The sequence below is a fragment of the Leiobunum rupestre genome, chromosome 5 (assembly GCF_980474605.1).
Source record: "Leiobunum rupestre chromosome 5, qqLeiRupe1.1.hap1, whole genome shotgun sequence".
Classification (NCBI taxonomy): Eukaryota; Metazoa; Arthropoda; class Arachnida; order Opiliones; family Sclerosomatidae; genus Leiobunum; species Leiobunum rupestre.
This window is the reverse complement of record NC_143388.1, coordinates 23,800,357-23,815,232: the sequence shown is the minus strand read 5'-3', so window position 1 is coordinate 23,815,232 and position 14,876 is coordinate 23,800,357. Positions and strand designations below refer to the sequence as shown.

The 14,876-nt window shown below is 36.1% G+C and overlaps 3 protein-coding genes across 4 annotated transcripts; 1 reads left to right on the top strand and 2 right to left on the bottom strand.

Moving 5' to 3' along the window:
- Nucleotides 1–3,644: 3,644 nt before the first annotated feature.
- On the bottom strand, nt 3,645–5,454 carry Su(P) (prostaglandin E synthase Su(P)). The gene is made up of 5 exons (XM_090174776.1): nt 4,923–5,454; nt 4,440–4,858; nt 4,156–4,368; nt 3,978–4,095; nt 3,645–3,909 (listed from the first exon to the last, which is right to left on the bottom strand). The coding sequence occupies exons 1-5, from the start codon at nt 5,259–5,261 to the stop codon at nt 3,733–3,735; spliced, it is 1,266 nt and encodes a 421-aa protein (XP_090030902.1). The 5' UTR covers nt 5,262–5,454; the 3' UTR covers nt 3,645–3,732.
- Nucleotides 5,455–6,876: 1,422 nt separating this feature from the next.
- On the top strand, nt 6,877–13,852 carry pins (G-protein-signaling modulator pins). Of its 2 annotated transcripts, XM_090176017.1 has the most exons (10): nt 6,877–7,044; nt 7,274–7,529; nt 7,618–7,896; nt 7,958–8,081; nt 8,153–8,268; nt 8,334–8,853; nt 9,983–10,415; nt 10,485–10,903; nt 11,012–11,114; nt 11,205–13,852. In XM_090176017.1, the coding sequence occupies exons 2-10, from the start codon at nt 7,279–7,281 to the stop codon at nt 11,375–11,377; spliced, it is 2,418 nt and encodes an 805-aa protein (XP_090032143.1). In that variant the 5' UTR covers nt 6,877–7,044; nt 7,274–7,278; the 3' UTR covers nt 11,378–13,852. The 2 variants fall into 2 exon arrangements, with proteins under 2 accessions (XP_090032143.1, XP_090032142.1); XM_090176016.1 differs by having other exon boundaries at nt 6,878–7,044; nt 11,012–13,852.
- A 27-nt stretch (nt 13,853–13,879) lies between these two features.
- On the bottom strand, nt 13,880–14,571 carry LOC149943863 (14 kDa phosphohistidine phosphatase-like). Its single transcript, XM_090176019.1, has 3 exons — nt 14,288–14,571; nt 14,104–14,228; nt 13,880–14,035 (listed from the first exon to the last, which is right to left on the bottom strand). The coding sequence occupies exons 1-3, from the start codon at nt 14,541–14,543 to the stop codon at nt 13,940–13,942; spliced, it is 477 nt and encodes a 158-aa protein (XP_090032145.1). The 5' UTR covers nt 14,544–14,571; the 3' UTR covers nt 13,880–13,939.
- Nucleotides 14,572–14,876: the final 305 nt, after the last annotated feature.

Here is a 14,876-nt window from a genome sequence, read left to right as displayed (position 1 = left end):
AAAAATTACATTTTTCGACGCGATTAACGCTGCTGCGAGGACGCAAAAAATAAGACCGCCTCCTTCCCCCCCCCCCCCCTTAGCGTGACGGGGTTAGAGGCTCAACGTGTCCGTCGATAGTCTCGACATATTCATTCTCCCTGAGTATAAATAAATATATTCTTGAAACGACTATAAAATGAAAATAAATATTTATTTAGTTTTATTTATTTTAGTTTTACGTTTTCAGATATAAACTTTTAGGCCTAAAGATATTTTAAAATGGCGTTACACAACATAAGGAGGCTATCACACTTCGTTATTTTATAGAAGCGGGGATTTCCGGGAAAGCCCCCTAATTTTAAGTATAAGGGCGTGTTTCTACTGGAGCCAATGTAAACGATCAATGTGCTTAGGTACCTAAATATGTTCCTGCTGATACTAATGACCCTTATAATAAGAAGAGTTTCAGAAGCTAGACTATTCCTATTCCGTACAAATCGGGATTTAGGGCCTTAAAATCCATCATCTGGAGGTGGAAAACTTGAATATCGTTTGAATGACCCAGGCTCAAATCTCAGGATCTCTACCTAAATATTTTTTGGTAACACATTTTTTAGAAGTTATTATATTTACTATTAAATACAAATGTGTATAATTTCATTTCAATACATAAAATACTTTTTAAAAGCGTTAAAAATAATTATTTTGTTTTAACTATAAAATTTTTATTTTTGACGCTTATGTATAAAAATGTTATTATACATATTATCGTTTTAAAAAAGTGTTATAAAAATATTTAACTCGGCTTATCCAGGGTATAGTATCAAAGATAATTTAAACTCGTACCCTAGATTTGAAATCACTCTCTCGCGCGTTGCCGATAGCGTTTACCCACTTCCCGCTGGAACTCAGAAAAAATTTGCTCCATGGTTTGCGACTTACTGCAACCGATGGAGCCCGATTTTTCTGAGGTCACGTGCCGAAAAAGGGTAAACGCTTCGTAACAAAACCGTCAATGGGAAAGCTCTCAGTATTCGAATCTAGGGTACGAGTTTAAATTATCTTTGATAGTATGAACGTTTGAAATTCAGTAAGTAGAGAATCCAGATGGAGATTTCAACTACGCAATTTATGTAGATGGCGTTATATAAGGATATTATCGCGTTATAATGAAAGGTTCTTATGGACCTAAATATGTACTTTGTCAAATTAACTATTGTATTGCCATAATGTCAGAATAAATATAGGCTCCGTCCAACAACCTTCTGATTCATTCCCGATTATGTATCAGAAAATCCGTAATGCATGCAGTTGGGGAATCTTAAAGGGGCTCCAAAGTTCGGTGGCAAAAAAAAAAGAAAATTGAGCATGCTTTTCATTCCCCCCAACCCCTTATTCGGCCTTGGCAGAGGCGGGCAGAGTCAGCCGTAAATTTCGCACTTTACTGACTTTACACACATTTTGCCATCGAACTTTGGAGCCCCTTTAATTCATTTTGCGCGTGAAAATTCGCCGCCATGTTAGGGTTTAAATGCAGATAAATAATAATAATCAGCTAGGCTAATACCCAAGGCACCACCTTAGGCCTAAGTCATCGAGCGACTTTTGAAGCCATTAATTCAGGTGGCCGGGTTACAATGCGTAGGAGGGTGGTGACAAGCCCTGCATGCCACGCGTTCGAGCCAACAGCTCCCTACACTTACTATTACCGTTAACCTCAACAAGTTTTTATGGAAGGGGAAACCGAAGATCTCGGGGCAAAACCACTAAACCAGTTGGAAGAGAACTTGCAAACTCTACGCAGAAGGAGTTGTTCCGAGTTTCCACCCAGTGCCACAAGCTAGGATCGAACCTGGCTCCTCTTGCTGCGAGGCGAAAGTGCTAACCACTGCGCCACCCCACCATACCCTGATATACCCTTGGAGGAATAAAACAAGTACTTGTTTTATTCCTCCAAGCCAAAGAATATAAAGCCCCAGGAATGGAAGGTGTAGCTCCGTCTAGTGGAACTTATGCGCCTCTCGTTTTTAAAGAGAGACCGGGTTGCGTTAACCGTTTCCGGTTACTCTGATTTGCTTTGCCGGAAGTTTCTAAAGCAACCAAAACACGTGGCCAATAATATCAATCCTTCCATTCCTGGGGCTTTATATTCTTTGTCCAAGCTATACCTCACAATGATAAGGTACTGTCACGCCGCAAAAAACGTAATTTAGAAATCGGACAGTTGTTCAATGATTTTTGCTTCTTCCGGTTGTGACGTCACGATAGGTATCGGAATTCTATCAGGTTTTTCTTATATGTATCATCTTAATGGAGGAGAGAAGTATTCTGGAGTGGAAAAGTCGGGCGCCACCTGCGGCTTTGTAAAATTCCCATCATGCTCTTTTTGGTCGGACGTCATCAATTTTTGGTGGAAATGTAAAATTAGTTTTCAATTTCTGTAAGCATGGAGGATCCGAGATTTATGTTTTGTTTATGAATAAGTAAAAAACAACCTTGGCTCAAAAACCTTTTTCGATAGCAGACACGACCTATATCAACGGAGAAATTACTAACACCATAATGATGGCAGATAAAGCTGACGTCCGACCAAAAACCGGGGCAGTCTGGGTAATTCTAACAGCAATAGGCGGGAAAGGACGTTCTTATTACCGCTATGGGATTTTCCACTCCAGAATACTTCTCTCCTCCAAGGTATCATAAGGTCACGCGCACGTAGAAGATTTCTGCTTGCCGCCATTTTAATTGATTCATTTTAAACCGGTTCTGAGCGTTTTGCCGTTCAACAACGCAATCAGAAGTATCGGATTATTTTACGATTGTAGTTGTTGAACGCAGCCATAGTTCCACCTATGTCCGCTACTCAACAATTATATTACGCGCCTGAATCACACGTATCTCTAACTCGGAATTACAACAGTAATATATACGCTGAGATGAACATTCATCATCCCAATCCCACACAAACTGCTGAAAGAAAAACCACTTTTTTATTCATTTGGGAAAATCCGGCAGTTTGGTACTGATTGGAGAAATAACCCACGAGGGAATAACGGTCTAAGAATTTGATTGCTTTTTTACGCATTTTTATAAAGATAAACCTAACTGGCAACGCCACCCAAGCATTCTACATATTTAAAATAAGTATAGCAATTAGGAACTGATTTTCAGAATTATTACACTGTTTACACAACCAAGGTTTAGTTCAGCACAGAGTCCCCAAGTGGGCAAAATATACTACAGCTAAGGACGATAATATACTACTCAGTTCTATTGCAAATTCAAGCTTACCGCTCCCTAAATTACCCTAAAAATAAGGCGTTATTTCTCAATTCGCCTTTTCTGTTTATATAAAATGTTGTATTTTCCTCCTCTAACCAAAAGATTTCTTATTAATAAAACAGTCTGCTCAATCTAAACTGAAAAGGATACTTTTCCGTGCATTGTCGAGTTATAGTAGTGAGTCCCAATAATTTAGTCCATAGTGAATTTTGTTAGTTCATGAATTATCGCCATCTATGAAGAAAAATTTATGCTTTTTCTATAACTTTGGTAAGGGTTATCAGCGCCCAAAATCATTGAAGTGGGAAGGTTATTCTCGCTTTCATCAGAACTACTAGGCCAGAACGCTAAAAATGCGACTAGATCATTTTATAAATTAAACAAACTTTAAATTAGACTTTATTCAGACTTTTTATACATGGTTAAATTTGCTGCAATAATTAACAATTAAGCTAAATTATGGCATATTTAAACACCTGTTTCTCTTCGTGGAAAATTTTTAAAATTATCGACCACTAAATCATATCCTTCGTGTTTTTCTACTGCCTTACCTACTGATTTATACCAAGGCGCAATTTTAGTATTTGTCATCATATCATTAAAAGCTTCGCAGTCCTTCATCGAGTTTAAAACTCCAAAAACAGCCTGTTTAAAAGAAAGATTACGTTTCAACAATGAAGACTTTAAAAGATGAAAATGTTTTAGAATTATACCAAATCAGCCAAATTAGGATTATCACCACCCATGAAACGTTTGTTTTTGGGAATTGAGCGTAGAAAGTGATTTACGCTGTCATACAGAGATTCACGTACATTATTTTTTAGACGGTATCTGAAAGAAGAAAATTTTAATAACAACACTTTAAAGATATCGATGGTTTTTATCCAGTACTTTGATTTGAGCCCCTTTGAAATTAAGTACATAGCAAAAGCGCCAGTGTAGATAGCTAAATACTGCTCTGGTTTTGAGAATACGCTGTCCCACTGCCCAGATTCTGAAAAATGTTTGAATGTTTCGATTGATTCATTCATTGTGCGGTAAACATTTGGGGAAATCATGTGAACTAATTCATCATCGACCCATTTTCGCCACTTTCTTTCCTCTCTATATTGCAATCAACCAGGATTTCCAATTATTTTTAATTCTTTGAAATTTTCCTGAAAATGTTTACATACTTTAGAGCATCATTTGTCTTGTTTTTAGGAATTCCCTCGTCACCGAACATCAAGAAATATTTCTGAGTGTATTCAGTGACATTTCTGCCATCTTGATTAGCGTACTCTGCTGGTCGGTAGTATGATGCTAATTCATCTAAGTCTTTCAGGGGCTGAAAAACTTTAGATCCCATTATACTGACTATTACTGATGATTCTCTTAACACTTGATACTGGTCCTTGCCATGCTCTACCAAAAGAATTGGTACTTTTCTGTAGTCTGACCACTTTATGTCCCTCTTGGTGACAGGGTGCACTTCCACTAAGTTGTATGGTATTCCATAATAGTCCAGAAATGCTCGTACTTTGCAACAGAAAGGACATGACTGATATTGATACAGCGTAACTGTACAATCCAATTCTTTGAATGGTCCTTCAATCTGATACAAAAGGTAACATGCGTAACTGAAAACGTTTTCAGTGTTATAGGTATCAATGGTGTACCTTTCTAGTGGGTTTAATGATATCGGGGAGTTTAGGCCTTTTCTTGCCATCAAGTTGATCATAAACAAGTTTCCGAGAAAAAACTTCGTTGGGTTTTGCAAGTTTTTGGGTGTAAATTTCATAACCTGTACCTGCAACAGCTCCTAAGCCTAGGACTAACGCAATTCTACCGAATTTTCCCCCTGAACTAGGCAATCTTACGTTTTGAATTAAACGGTAATTTTGTAATAAACCATATTGTTTCGGTATTAGTAATGGTTTCGAGTTCACCAAACTAGAATATACACACTTTGTACTGTAAAGTTTATTAAAATACCGGTAGCTAGCAGCAGACGTCATGTTGGTTTTATTGCGCAATCTTTTTTTTTTTTATTCGATTGTAACGTGTGGGACAATTCAGTCCTCTCGTCCATCTGATTAATCAGGGCGAGATATGTGTAACGGCCACGCCAACGGGGGGATACGTGGGGACAGGGGTGGGGACACCCATGGCGGAAGTATTCCGACCACCCGTTGGGGGATTGGTGGTCGTCCTCACACGGCCTTCCACAAACTCTGCCTCCCGGACGCCTGGGATTACAGGAGTGAGCCACTACTCCCGGCTATTGCGCAATCTATAGTGAGCATGGAATATCAAAAGAGGGACTGTTTGAACATAGAATATAGACCTATATATATATATAGCTCTATATTCTATGGTTTGCCATTACCCAGCCACTTTGGAAACTTCCGCGTTTTGTTAACCCTTCGTTTCGTTTATCTGTGACGTTTAGGTATCCAATGAATGGAATACTTTTTCTTTTCTTTTTCGGTAGACCAATTAGATGTTTTTTTATTCCACCAATCGAAAGCATTTCTCTTAAAGGGCTTGCTAACAGCTTTGACAACCAGTACGATAATTATCGTTTCATACGATACCGCAAATAGGCGATATAATAAAGTAACGTGGCCTTCTTGTTTTGATGGGAAAGGCCACCTTCCACTATGCATTAGCTTTCCCACCAAAGAGCCTATGAATTCAACCGTAGGCTTTAACTGTACTATTTCGTTATCCCATTTTAACAAGTTGAGCAAGCATATCTGACTTTATAATATCGCCTATTGTACAATAATTAACTAGAATATCCGCTTCAATAAAACATCTTCAACGAAGTTGCCAAAAAGTAATATTTCCAACAACCAGGACCTGCAAGGTTCTGTTTATATAGTGATTGTATAAATAATAGTAAGTTTTCATCTGTAAAGAGAACGTCGTGTTTTTTCTAAGCTATACCGTACAATCGAAAAGTTTAAATTTTTCAACAAGCAGTAACTTGCAGGTCCTGGCTCTCGGAAATATTATTGAGTATTACCTTGAAGATAATTTATTGAAGCGTCTATTGACTAATTTGCTAGGAACATAGTTGTAATTGAGGGACCACAAATTCCTTTATAATTTTCCTATTTTGGTGTCATCGTTTCCCTTCTGTGGTGCTCTGTTGGTGATAATAATGAATAGAATAGAAGTTTATTTTACTGGAAAACATAAAAGCACAAATGCGCTTATTGGCCCAGCATCAGTTACCTAATGAATTTCATAAATGATTGAGCATAAATCTGCACAAAATGTCAAAGTTGAACTCGACATGATAGCGATTATCAAAAACAAAATCTTATTTGATGGTTTACAGAATACGGGCCTGGTTTGAGTTAAATAAAATGGTAAATGTTAACAATTTTCAATGAAAATTTGTCGTTGTTGTTCAGTGGCATCTGCGTCTTGAATACGATAATTATGTACGATACAAAAACTTTTGCATATTTTATGTTTTTGTAACGATTTAGGCTCGTTATACTTGGATTATCTTGCTCATACGATAAATTTTCCAAAAAATGTATTATTCGATAAAGTTATCTAATTTTTGAGCAGGCTGGCAACGCTGCTTGCTAACGGCTTAAAGTTGACGGTTAACCTCGCCCAGTTGTTTATGTTTACCTTTAATAATTGTTTACGTGCTTTAAATTTCACAAAGTTTTCGTTGTTTTAATTTGAATAGATACTCGGTTAATGTTTTAATAATGCGTATTCTTATTTATTCACTATATTGTTTATGAATATTTTGGAATAGGAAACAAAAATTAGGTAATAAATGCTAAGCCTTTGCTCTTGACAATATTTAAGACTTGGTTTTATAAACTTTGTTTTATACATACTTTTTAAAATTAAAATTAAAGTTTTTTTTAATTTTTCTTATTCTTAAAGCTTTTAGTTTAATAATGGCAAAATGTGTATTTATTTGTCAACTTGTACAACAGTATTTCTATCTTTCTTTACAGCTACATTGCTTAACAAATTAAAAACTATTTTCCAGATAAAATGGAAACTGAAGTTCAGGGAATGTCTGAAAGTGGAAACACTTGCTTAGAACTAGCATTAGAAGGCGAGCGGCTATGTAAATTGGGAGATTTCCAAGGAGGGGTTGCGTTTTTTGAAGCAGCCATACAAGTTGGAACTGATGACCTCAAAACATTGAGTGCCATATATAGCCAACTGGGAAATGCATATTTTTACGTAGGAAATTATTCAAAAGCCATGGAGTTTCACAAATTAGATCTTACAGTTGCTAGGTAAGATAAATGTTTGAAAAGAATTGAAGTTAAGAAGGATCTAAACACAAATCTTAGCAAATGATTGAATAGGATTTTTGTTCTTCAGAGCAATATCCGATCGATTAGGAGAAGCTAAAGCAAGTGGAAATCTTGGAAACTCGCTCAAAATGATGGGGAGGTTTGATGAGGCAGTTATATGTTGCAAACGACATTTAGATATATCTAGAGACTTGGGGGACAAAGTTGGAGAAAGCCGCGCTTTGTACAATCTAGGAAATGTGTATCACACCAAAGGGAAACATATGGCTGGAATTGGCCATCAAGATCCAGGGGAATTTCCTGAAGAAGTTAGACTATGTCTTCAAAAAGCTGTGGACTATTACGAGTAAGCCGTTTGGTTTTTTTTAAGTTAATTATATATTCTTATTTCTTGTATAACTTTTTAGTGAAAATTTAAAACTCATGACAGAACTTGGTGATCGCTTAGCCCAAGGAAGAGCCTATGGTAATCTAGGAAACACACATTATTTATTGGGAAATTTCAGCGAAGCAATAACTTTTCACCAAGAGGTAATTTAACATTTGTAATGTATAGAATTGGCGTAAAATGATGTTCATTACATTTGGTTTCTTTAATTCAGAGGTTAAAATTAGCCAAAGAATTTGGAGATAAGTCAGCGGAAAGACGTGCCTATAATAATCTTGGCAATGCTCACATCTTTTTAGGAGAATTTGAATCTGCAGCCAATTTTTTTAAGTATGTCTTCTTTTTCTTCTCTATTTAAGTTACTATTTCAACTGATTGAAATCACTTTTGATCAGGAAAACATTACACTTAGCGGAGGAATTGGGCGATAGAGCGGTGGAGGCCCAAGCATGCTATAGTTTGGGCAACACGTACACTCTGTTACGCGATTATCCGATGGCCGTTGAGTACCATTTGAGACATTTAAGAATTGCTCAAGAGTTGCGCGATAAAGTCGGTGAGAGCAGGGCTTACTGGAGTCTAGGAAACGCAAATTCCGCCATGGGAAATCACGAAACTGCCTTGCAGTTTGCAAACCAACATTTAGCTATCTCGAAAGAGATCGGTGACTACAGCGGTCAAGTTACAGCCCAAATAAGTATTAGTGATCTTGGCAAGATACTTGGTTTTTCGAGTGTTCAAGGAACGCCCACTTCAGAGAAAGCTTTTGTGGGGGTCATGCCCACTTCCAGTAACAGTGCTTCAAACTTAAACAGCCTGGTAGCTGATGGTTCGCCCAATAGAAAGAATAGATTCAGAAGAACTAGCATGGAAAATATGGACTTGTTGAAAATGACGCCGGATGCCAAAGATAACGTGAGATTTTGTTTTGAAATTCTGATTGCTTTTTCAAACAGGGCTTTCACCAGGTTCCTAGAATACCGTAGAGTCCCTATTTTTCTTCAAAGTCCCTAATCTACCCTAAAATTGAGATTTAGTCTAAAGCTGCTTATTTTCGATAAATGAAGGAAAAAGCACTATTGGCTTAAAATATTTTTATACTTCTGTTTAAGGGCAGTTTACAAAATGGACAAACAATAGTTATAATTTAACAAGCCAGTTTTGGTGATTGTTAAAAACTAAGTTAATTTTTGATATCTGATAATTAAAAATTAAGTCAGCTTTTCGTTAAACTAAAGATTTTGCTCTTATTTTAAGGTGAAAAGTATCTTTTCTTTTCCCCGTAATTATTTTCAATATTTTAGTGCGAGCCCTGTTTTTCAGATATTTCTGGATGATGATAGTTTTAAAAAAATATTCAAAAAAGTCCTCCCATGACAGTCTTTTTCCCCTTTGCGAGCATGTTGCCCGAACTGTGAAGAGAAAAATTAAGCTATAGCTGTATAAAAAGGAATAGACCAACTAGTTTTATATCCAGACTATCACACTATATACGACTTTGACGGCGATTTTATTGAATCGTTGTTATCGAGATCTATCAATATTGAAATTAGTGTAACGCTGCTCATCTAGAAGAATTATTCCTTGAAAAAAATGAATTACAATGTACTATATTGACTTACAATTACCAAAAGTAAAAGAACCAAAGTTATCAGACTGCTATACTCCATGTTGGAGGCGTTTTCCTTATGAAGTAACATTTTGACCTCTAATTTTAAATTTTGCTTGCTCCTAGGCCGAAAAAAATGTTTTTGTTTTTATGAAACCATTTTTTATGCATAGAAATACCCACAATTCCCAAGTGCAAAAGACAGGGATGGAAATTACTCAAATTAGCTTTTATTTGACTCTATTTTCTCATCATTTTCATAAGGAAAACGCCCTTCTGTTCTGAGCGCTATTTTGATAACTTCGGTTCATTTACCTCTGCAATTAGGCGTTATTTTAATTTTTAATATTCTCATATCATAAATAATGAGCATTTTATTAATATGGTACTAAATATTATGACATGTTATTCATATTATCATATATTTTTCTTCAGAATAAGAAAATGAGCGGAGGAGAAAATAAAGAAAATGTCAATACTCAAAACTCCATTCCAATTCCCGAGATTGTTGGTCACGAACAAATGGAACTACCCAGTGGCAGTAAAACTGCATCTTCGTATAGTTTGAACAAAAACTCTGTTTCCCCATTGGGCAATAAAAAATCATCAGTGTCAGAGGGCAGCCAAGGAGGCGAAGATGGGGACTCCTTTTTTGATCTTCTAAGTAGATTCCAAAGTGAAAGAATGGACGATCAGCGATGCGACGTGGAAGCTCTGGAAGGCAAGGACGAACTTCCGGATTTGACTTCCGCGGTTCCTAGTGAGTCGAGAAGTTCTTTGAGATTAGGAGCAGCGGCTAGTATATCTCCATGCGGCAGTAATTCATTCCTGGAACCGGAACGCACTTCCATCGAAAGACAGCGTGAAGGTAACAAAACGTTTCTTTCCTATCTTGATTGAAAAAAATTTCATTTTTAACCCACTTTAATCTTTCCAGGCTCTGTATCGGCTGAAAGTGGTAAAAGTGGTGATGATCTTTTCGATTTGATTGCGGGTATGCAAAGCAGGAGAATGGATGAACAGAGGGCTAGTTTACCTTCTTTACCCGGGCTAGCACCTCAACACGCCCATGAAAATCACAGTCCTAGCAATTTCCCTGTAGATAGTCGCCAAAATAGTGTAAGGAATAATCCGGCACCAGCCAACCCACAAATTTCTTCGAGTAGCATTGAGCCTTCTTCGGTGTCACCTGCGGATTCCAACCCACCACCTTTACCCATTGAACAAGTTGTAGATCAATTAGCTGTCAATCCTTCACAACCACGACATTCTATTATTTCTCAGCATCACAGAATGTCCGTAGATACGTCCACACTGCCAGATGATGATTTTTTTGATATGCTCATGAGATGCCAGGTAAAATGGTTTGCTCCAATTGTTTAAGGAGGTGGTTTGTGTCTTGTGCCTTGTGCTATCCACTTAAGTGTTTAATTGTAATAATTTATTATTGTAATTTTGTTTCAGGCAACTCGTATAGAAGACCAACGTAGCAGTATGCCCAATTTGGTGATGCAAGCGAATCATTTGCCGCAGTTGGTGAATAATAGCGAAAACGGCGTGGCAGCCGGTAATAGTGTAGTGGGAAACAGAGTCTGTGGTGCTGATGGTTCAACGGTTCCCGATGATGATTTTTTCAACTTAATTTTACGGTTTCAAGGTGGACGTATCGAAGACCAACGATCGACTTTACCTTCGAGTAAAACTGGATCCTTAGATCGAGAACGACACATGGGAGGGAGCTTAAGAAACACTCGAAGTATGGCTAGTGGGGGTAGCTTGCTCAAATCCAGTTTAAAACACGGAATACTTGGAACTAGAATGTCCAAGTGAATACAGTCCTTTACTTACGACAAAACCTAACCTTTGTTTAATCACTGTGTGATCCGAGTGTGAGTACTGTCAATTTATTATTTACAAAGTTACTTTTTTTTATGTTAAAATATTATAATGCTAAACTAAGTTATGCCAAAAACTGCTATTACGGCGATTTATCTTTTGAATAGGAATGGAGAAATTGGTATGATCACCAATATTAGGCATATACTTATATCTATATATTTTGTTAGTAGATAGAAAATGTGGTGCAATTGTTTTTCTCCTTGTTTTAATATAATAGCACAATCTAATTAGCTTTATTTCGCTAAGGCAAAATTTAAATGTGTGGAGTTTTTGTATTATGCCAAACATCCACCACATCTCTGTGATGTATTTAAAGAGATCCCAAGGGCTGTCCATAAATGATGTCAAACTTATTTTTAGACCTTCCCCATAATGTACCTTGTACAGCCCCAAAGGCAATATATAGTACATGGGGCGAAGTATTATATACATCTGCTATTCACACGATATGTTAATAGGTTAAAACTATTCGCCTGTCTTAGCTGTCTGCAGCTACACCACTACCTTTATATACATTCGGTTCCAGCAGCAGAAGTGTAGCTCAAAATTGACCGTAAACCGCTTGGCAGGCCAAAAGTATTCGCTTCAAGTTTTGGGGCCCGGTCCTTATTGATTTTATCAGTTTTTTAATTTTTATAATGAAAGAAGATAATATTGTCTTTGGCCGTCATAGTTTTGAACCAGTTATTTTGAACTGGTTGGTCATTGAGATTTTACTAGAGTTAATTTGATGGTATTCATTCTGGATATATTAGACATTTCACGCATGAACTGCTGATAAACTTAGTAACCCTCAGTTTGAGGTCGTTAACTTATTAATAACTCTTGCTGCTTGATTCCATTTTGAGTCACAATCGTTTTTGAGGTAATAAATATTATTTAATTAAGCCTAAACTTTACAATTTTGGTAGTCAAAAGTATCTGTCTTGACATTGCGCTGTTTTACGTTGAGGCACCAGGAGGAGCCTCTTTCAAAACTTTAAAGGTTATACTTTAATGTAATTTTGGGGGTTAATTTCATTCTAATACTGAAAATAATAATCTTATAAAACTCTTATAAACGGTAGATATTGGATTTTACGAGAGTTTAAAATTGTTAAAATAAATGGTCGAGAAAAACTATTAATCAATGAAATAGTAGTTAAATGTTCTAAGAAATATTAATCTATACAGTTACATTTAAACATATATCTTATACACGTGTTGGGAGCGTTCTTTTTTTCCAAAATATTAGATTCAGTTACGCGTTAACTCGATAATAAATAATAAAAAAATCTTTGAACATAAACCAAAAGAAACCCAAGTTGTGAACAACAATGTTGTCAAATATAAAGTAGCGTTAAATAATATTTGTAAATACTGGGGTAATACAATTTGAATTTTTAAATAACAGTACATTTACACGTTGTAGATGTAAATGTGGTTTTTCCAACTATTTACTTGTTGATATCTTCATACCCACCTTTACTCCTCAGAGACGCTGTCACTGTAATCGTACCTTGTAAATTATTTGCTAATGGCGATAAAACGCGTGCTTAAAATTAATTGAATTTCGCGGGTTGTTTTAAAGAGGGCGTAAGCGTATTAGGCGCCGCTATTGGTTTTAAAGTTTGAGCAATGTTTGTGGCGCCACCTTTTTTATATAGACAGCTTCTCTAGAAGTTTATAATTGTAGGTACAAGTTAAATCTATCCTAAACTGTCTGTCTTCCTTTTATTCTTGGGAAAACTACAAATATACCCCATTTACTAACGAAATAGTAAATTAAAAATTTCCAAGTTTAGGGGCTTTTACTAATTACGATACTTGACCCTGTTCTTGGGCGTAAATTGCCAAATATTAATGAAAGTTGGGTTAATTGTACCAATAAATATATGTAAAGCATTTATATGTTGGTATCACTGCCAAAAACTTTTAAACATTCTGTAATACGTTATTTTGTGGCATTATTAGTTTGTAGTAGTGGTTTTTTGTAATTTTTTGCCACTTTCTAAGTTATCTTTAATCACTTAAAGCTGTTTTTTAGTCTTAGTTAAAGGTACTTAATAGTATAGAACCTAATAGACCTTATTCCTATCAACACTTTGTGACGACTTTCACAATCTCCATAATCTCGCAGCAAAGCTCACTCAAATATTTGCGTAATAATTAACAAAAGATTTCTATACAATGTTTGATCTTACCTTAGCTAGTGAAAAATTTAGCTGCCACACTAACTTTTTATGAGAAATGTTTGGCAGCAATGTTTTAAATTAAAGAATTCTTGTATAGTTTTATGTTAGGATAATAAAAGTCGTCACTAGGACTCAATAGGATTAGGGACTATTTCACTAACAATTTGTAAGGTTTACAATAACTTTATAATATGATTGCAAATTCTCAATTCTGTTAGTTTTTTGTGAGATATTTGTTCCTATAATTAAATATAAAATGTATTTTTAATGAATTTTTTTATTTCAATAACTTAAGTTTTAAAATGTTTCACCGTTTCTTTCAGTAATCTTCATTTGTAATAGCAATGTTATTGTAATCTTTAAATTTTTCTTTCAGCAATTCCACGGTTTTCGCATGATCTGCTTTCCCGTATCCCTGTTGTACATAAGGATTAACTTTTAATTTTTACAGATTCCAGAGCATTATGGAAATGGCGTTAATACTTGTGAGTATCCAAACACTTCTAGTTTCTTCTCGTCGGGCATGTGCTTGATTCTACCTCCTCCAAGGCACTCACATTCTAGACCAAGTTCATAGATTTTCGGTGTTACCGAATCGTAGATATCAGCTTTGGAGAATTAATTTGGTTATTTTCAACTTCTGTTATGGAAACGTTATTTTAAATACCATGGTATCCGCAAGCTGCGTATCCACGTACGATGATTTTCTGATTATCTTCGTTTGGTTGGTCGTAAATTTTAATTAAAATATATTTAAATCGGCCCGATGCATCGATATCTACATTTTCTACTTGATCCAGTTTGTTAGAGGTCATTTTGCTTAAGAAATTTACAAATATTGTACCGCTTTTATAAAAATGGTTTACCCTAGTTTTCAAGAAAAACCGGGTAACGTTGTAGCTGGCCGTAAAGCAGACAGCCATCTACCTCGCTAAACCTGTTTATAGGGCAAGAAATAAAGCGACACCTATGAGATTCATTTCACTGTAAATTCCTGCCATAGTTACTGTAGACAAAAATTTACAATACCGCCATCTATGTATTTATTACTGAACCATTATTTAGCAGACGATAGTTTTAGGATCGCTCAAGCTTTATTAATTAAAGGGAACCATCACTCACAACAGGGGGAGGCATAGGGGTAACATAAAATCCAGACTTGCAGTGTGCTTCAAAACTAGTTTTTTTGTGACCCCTATGCCTTCCCCTGTTGTGAGTGAGGGATCCCTTTAATAGTTCATTAATGAACCTAGGGG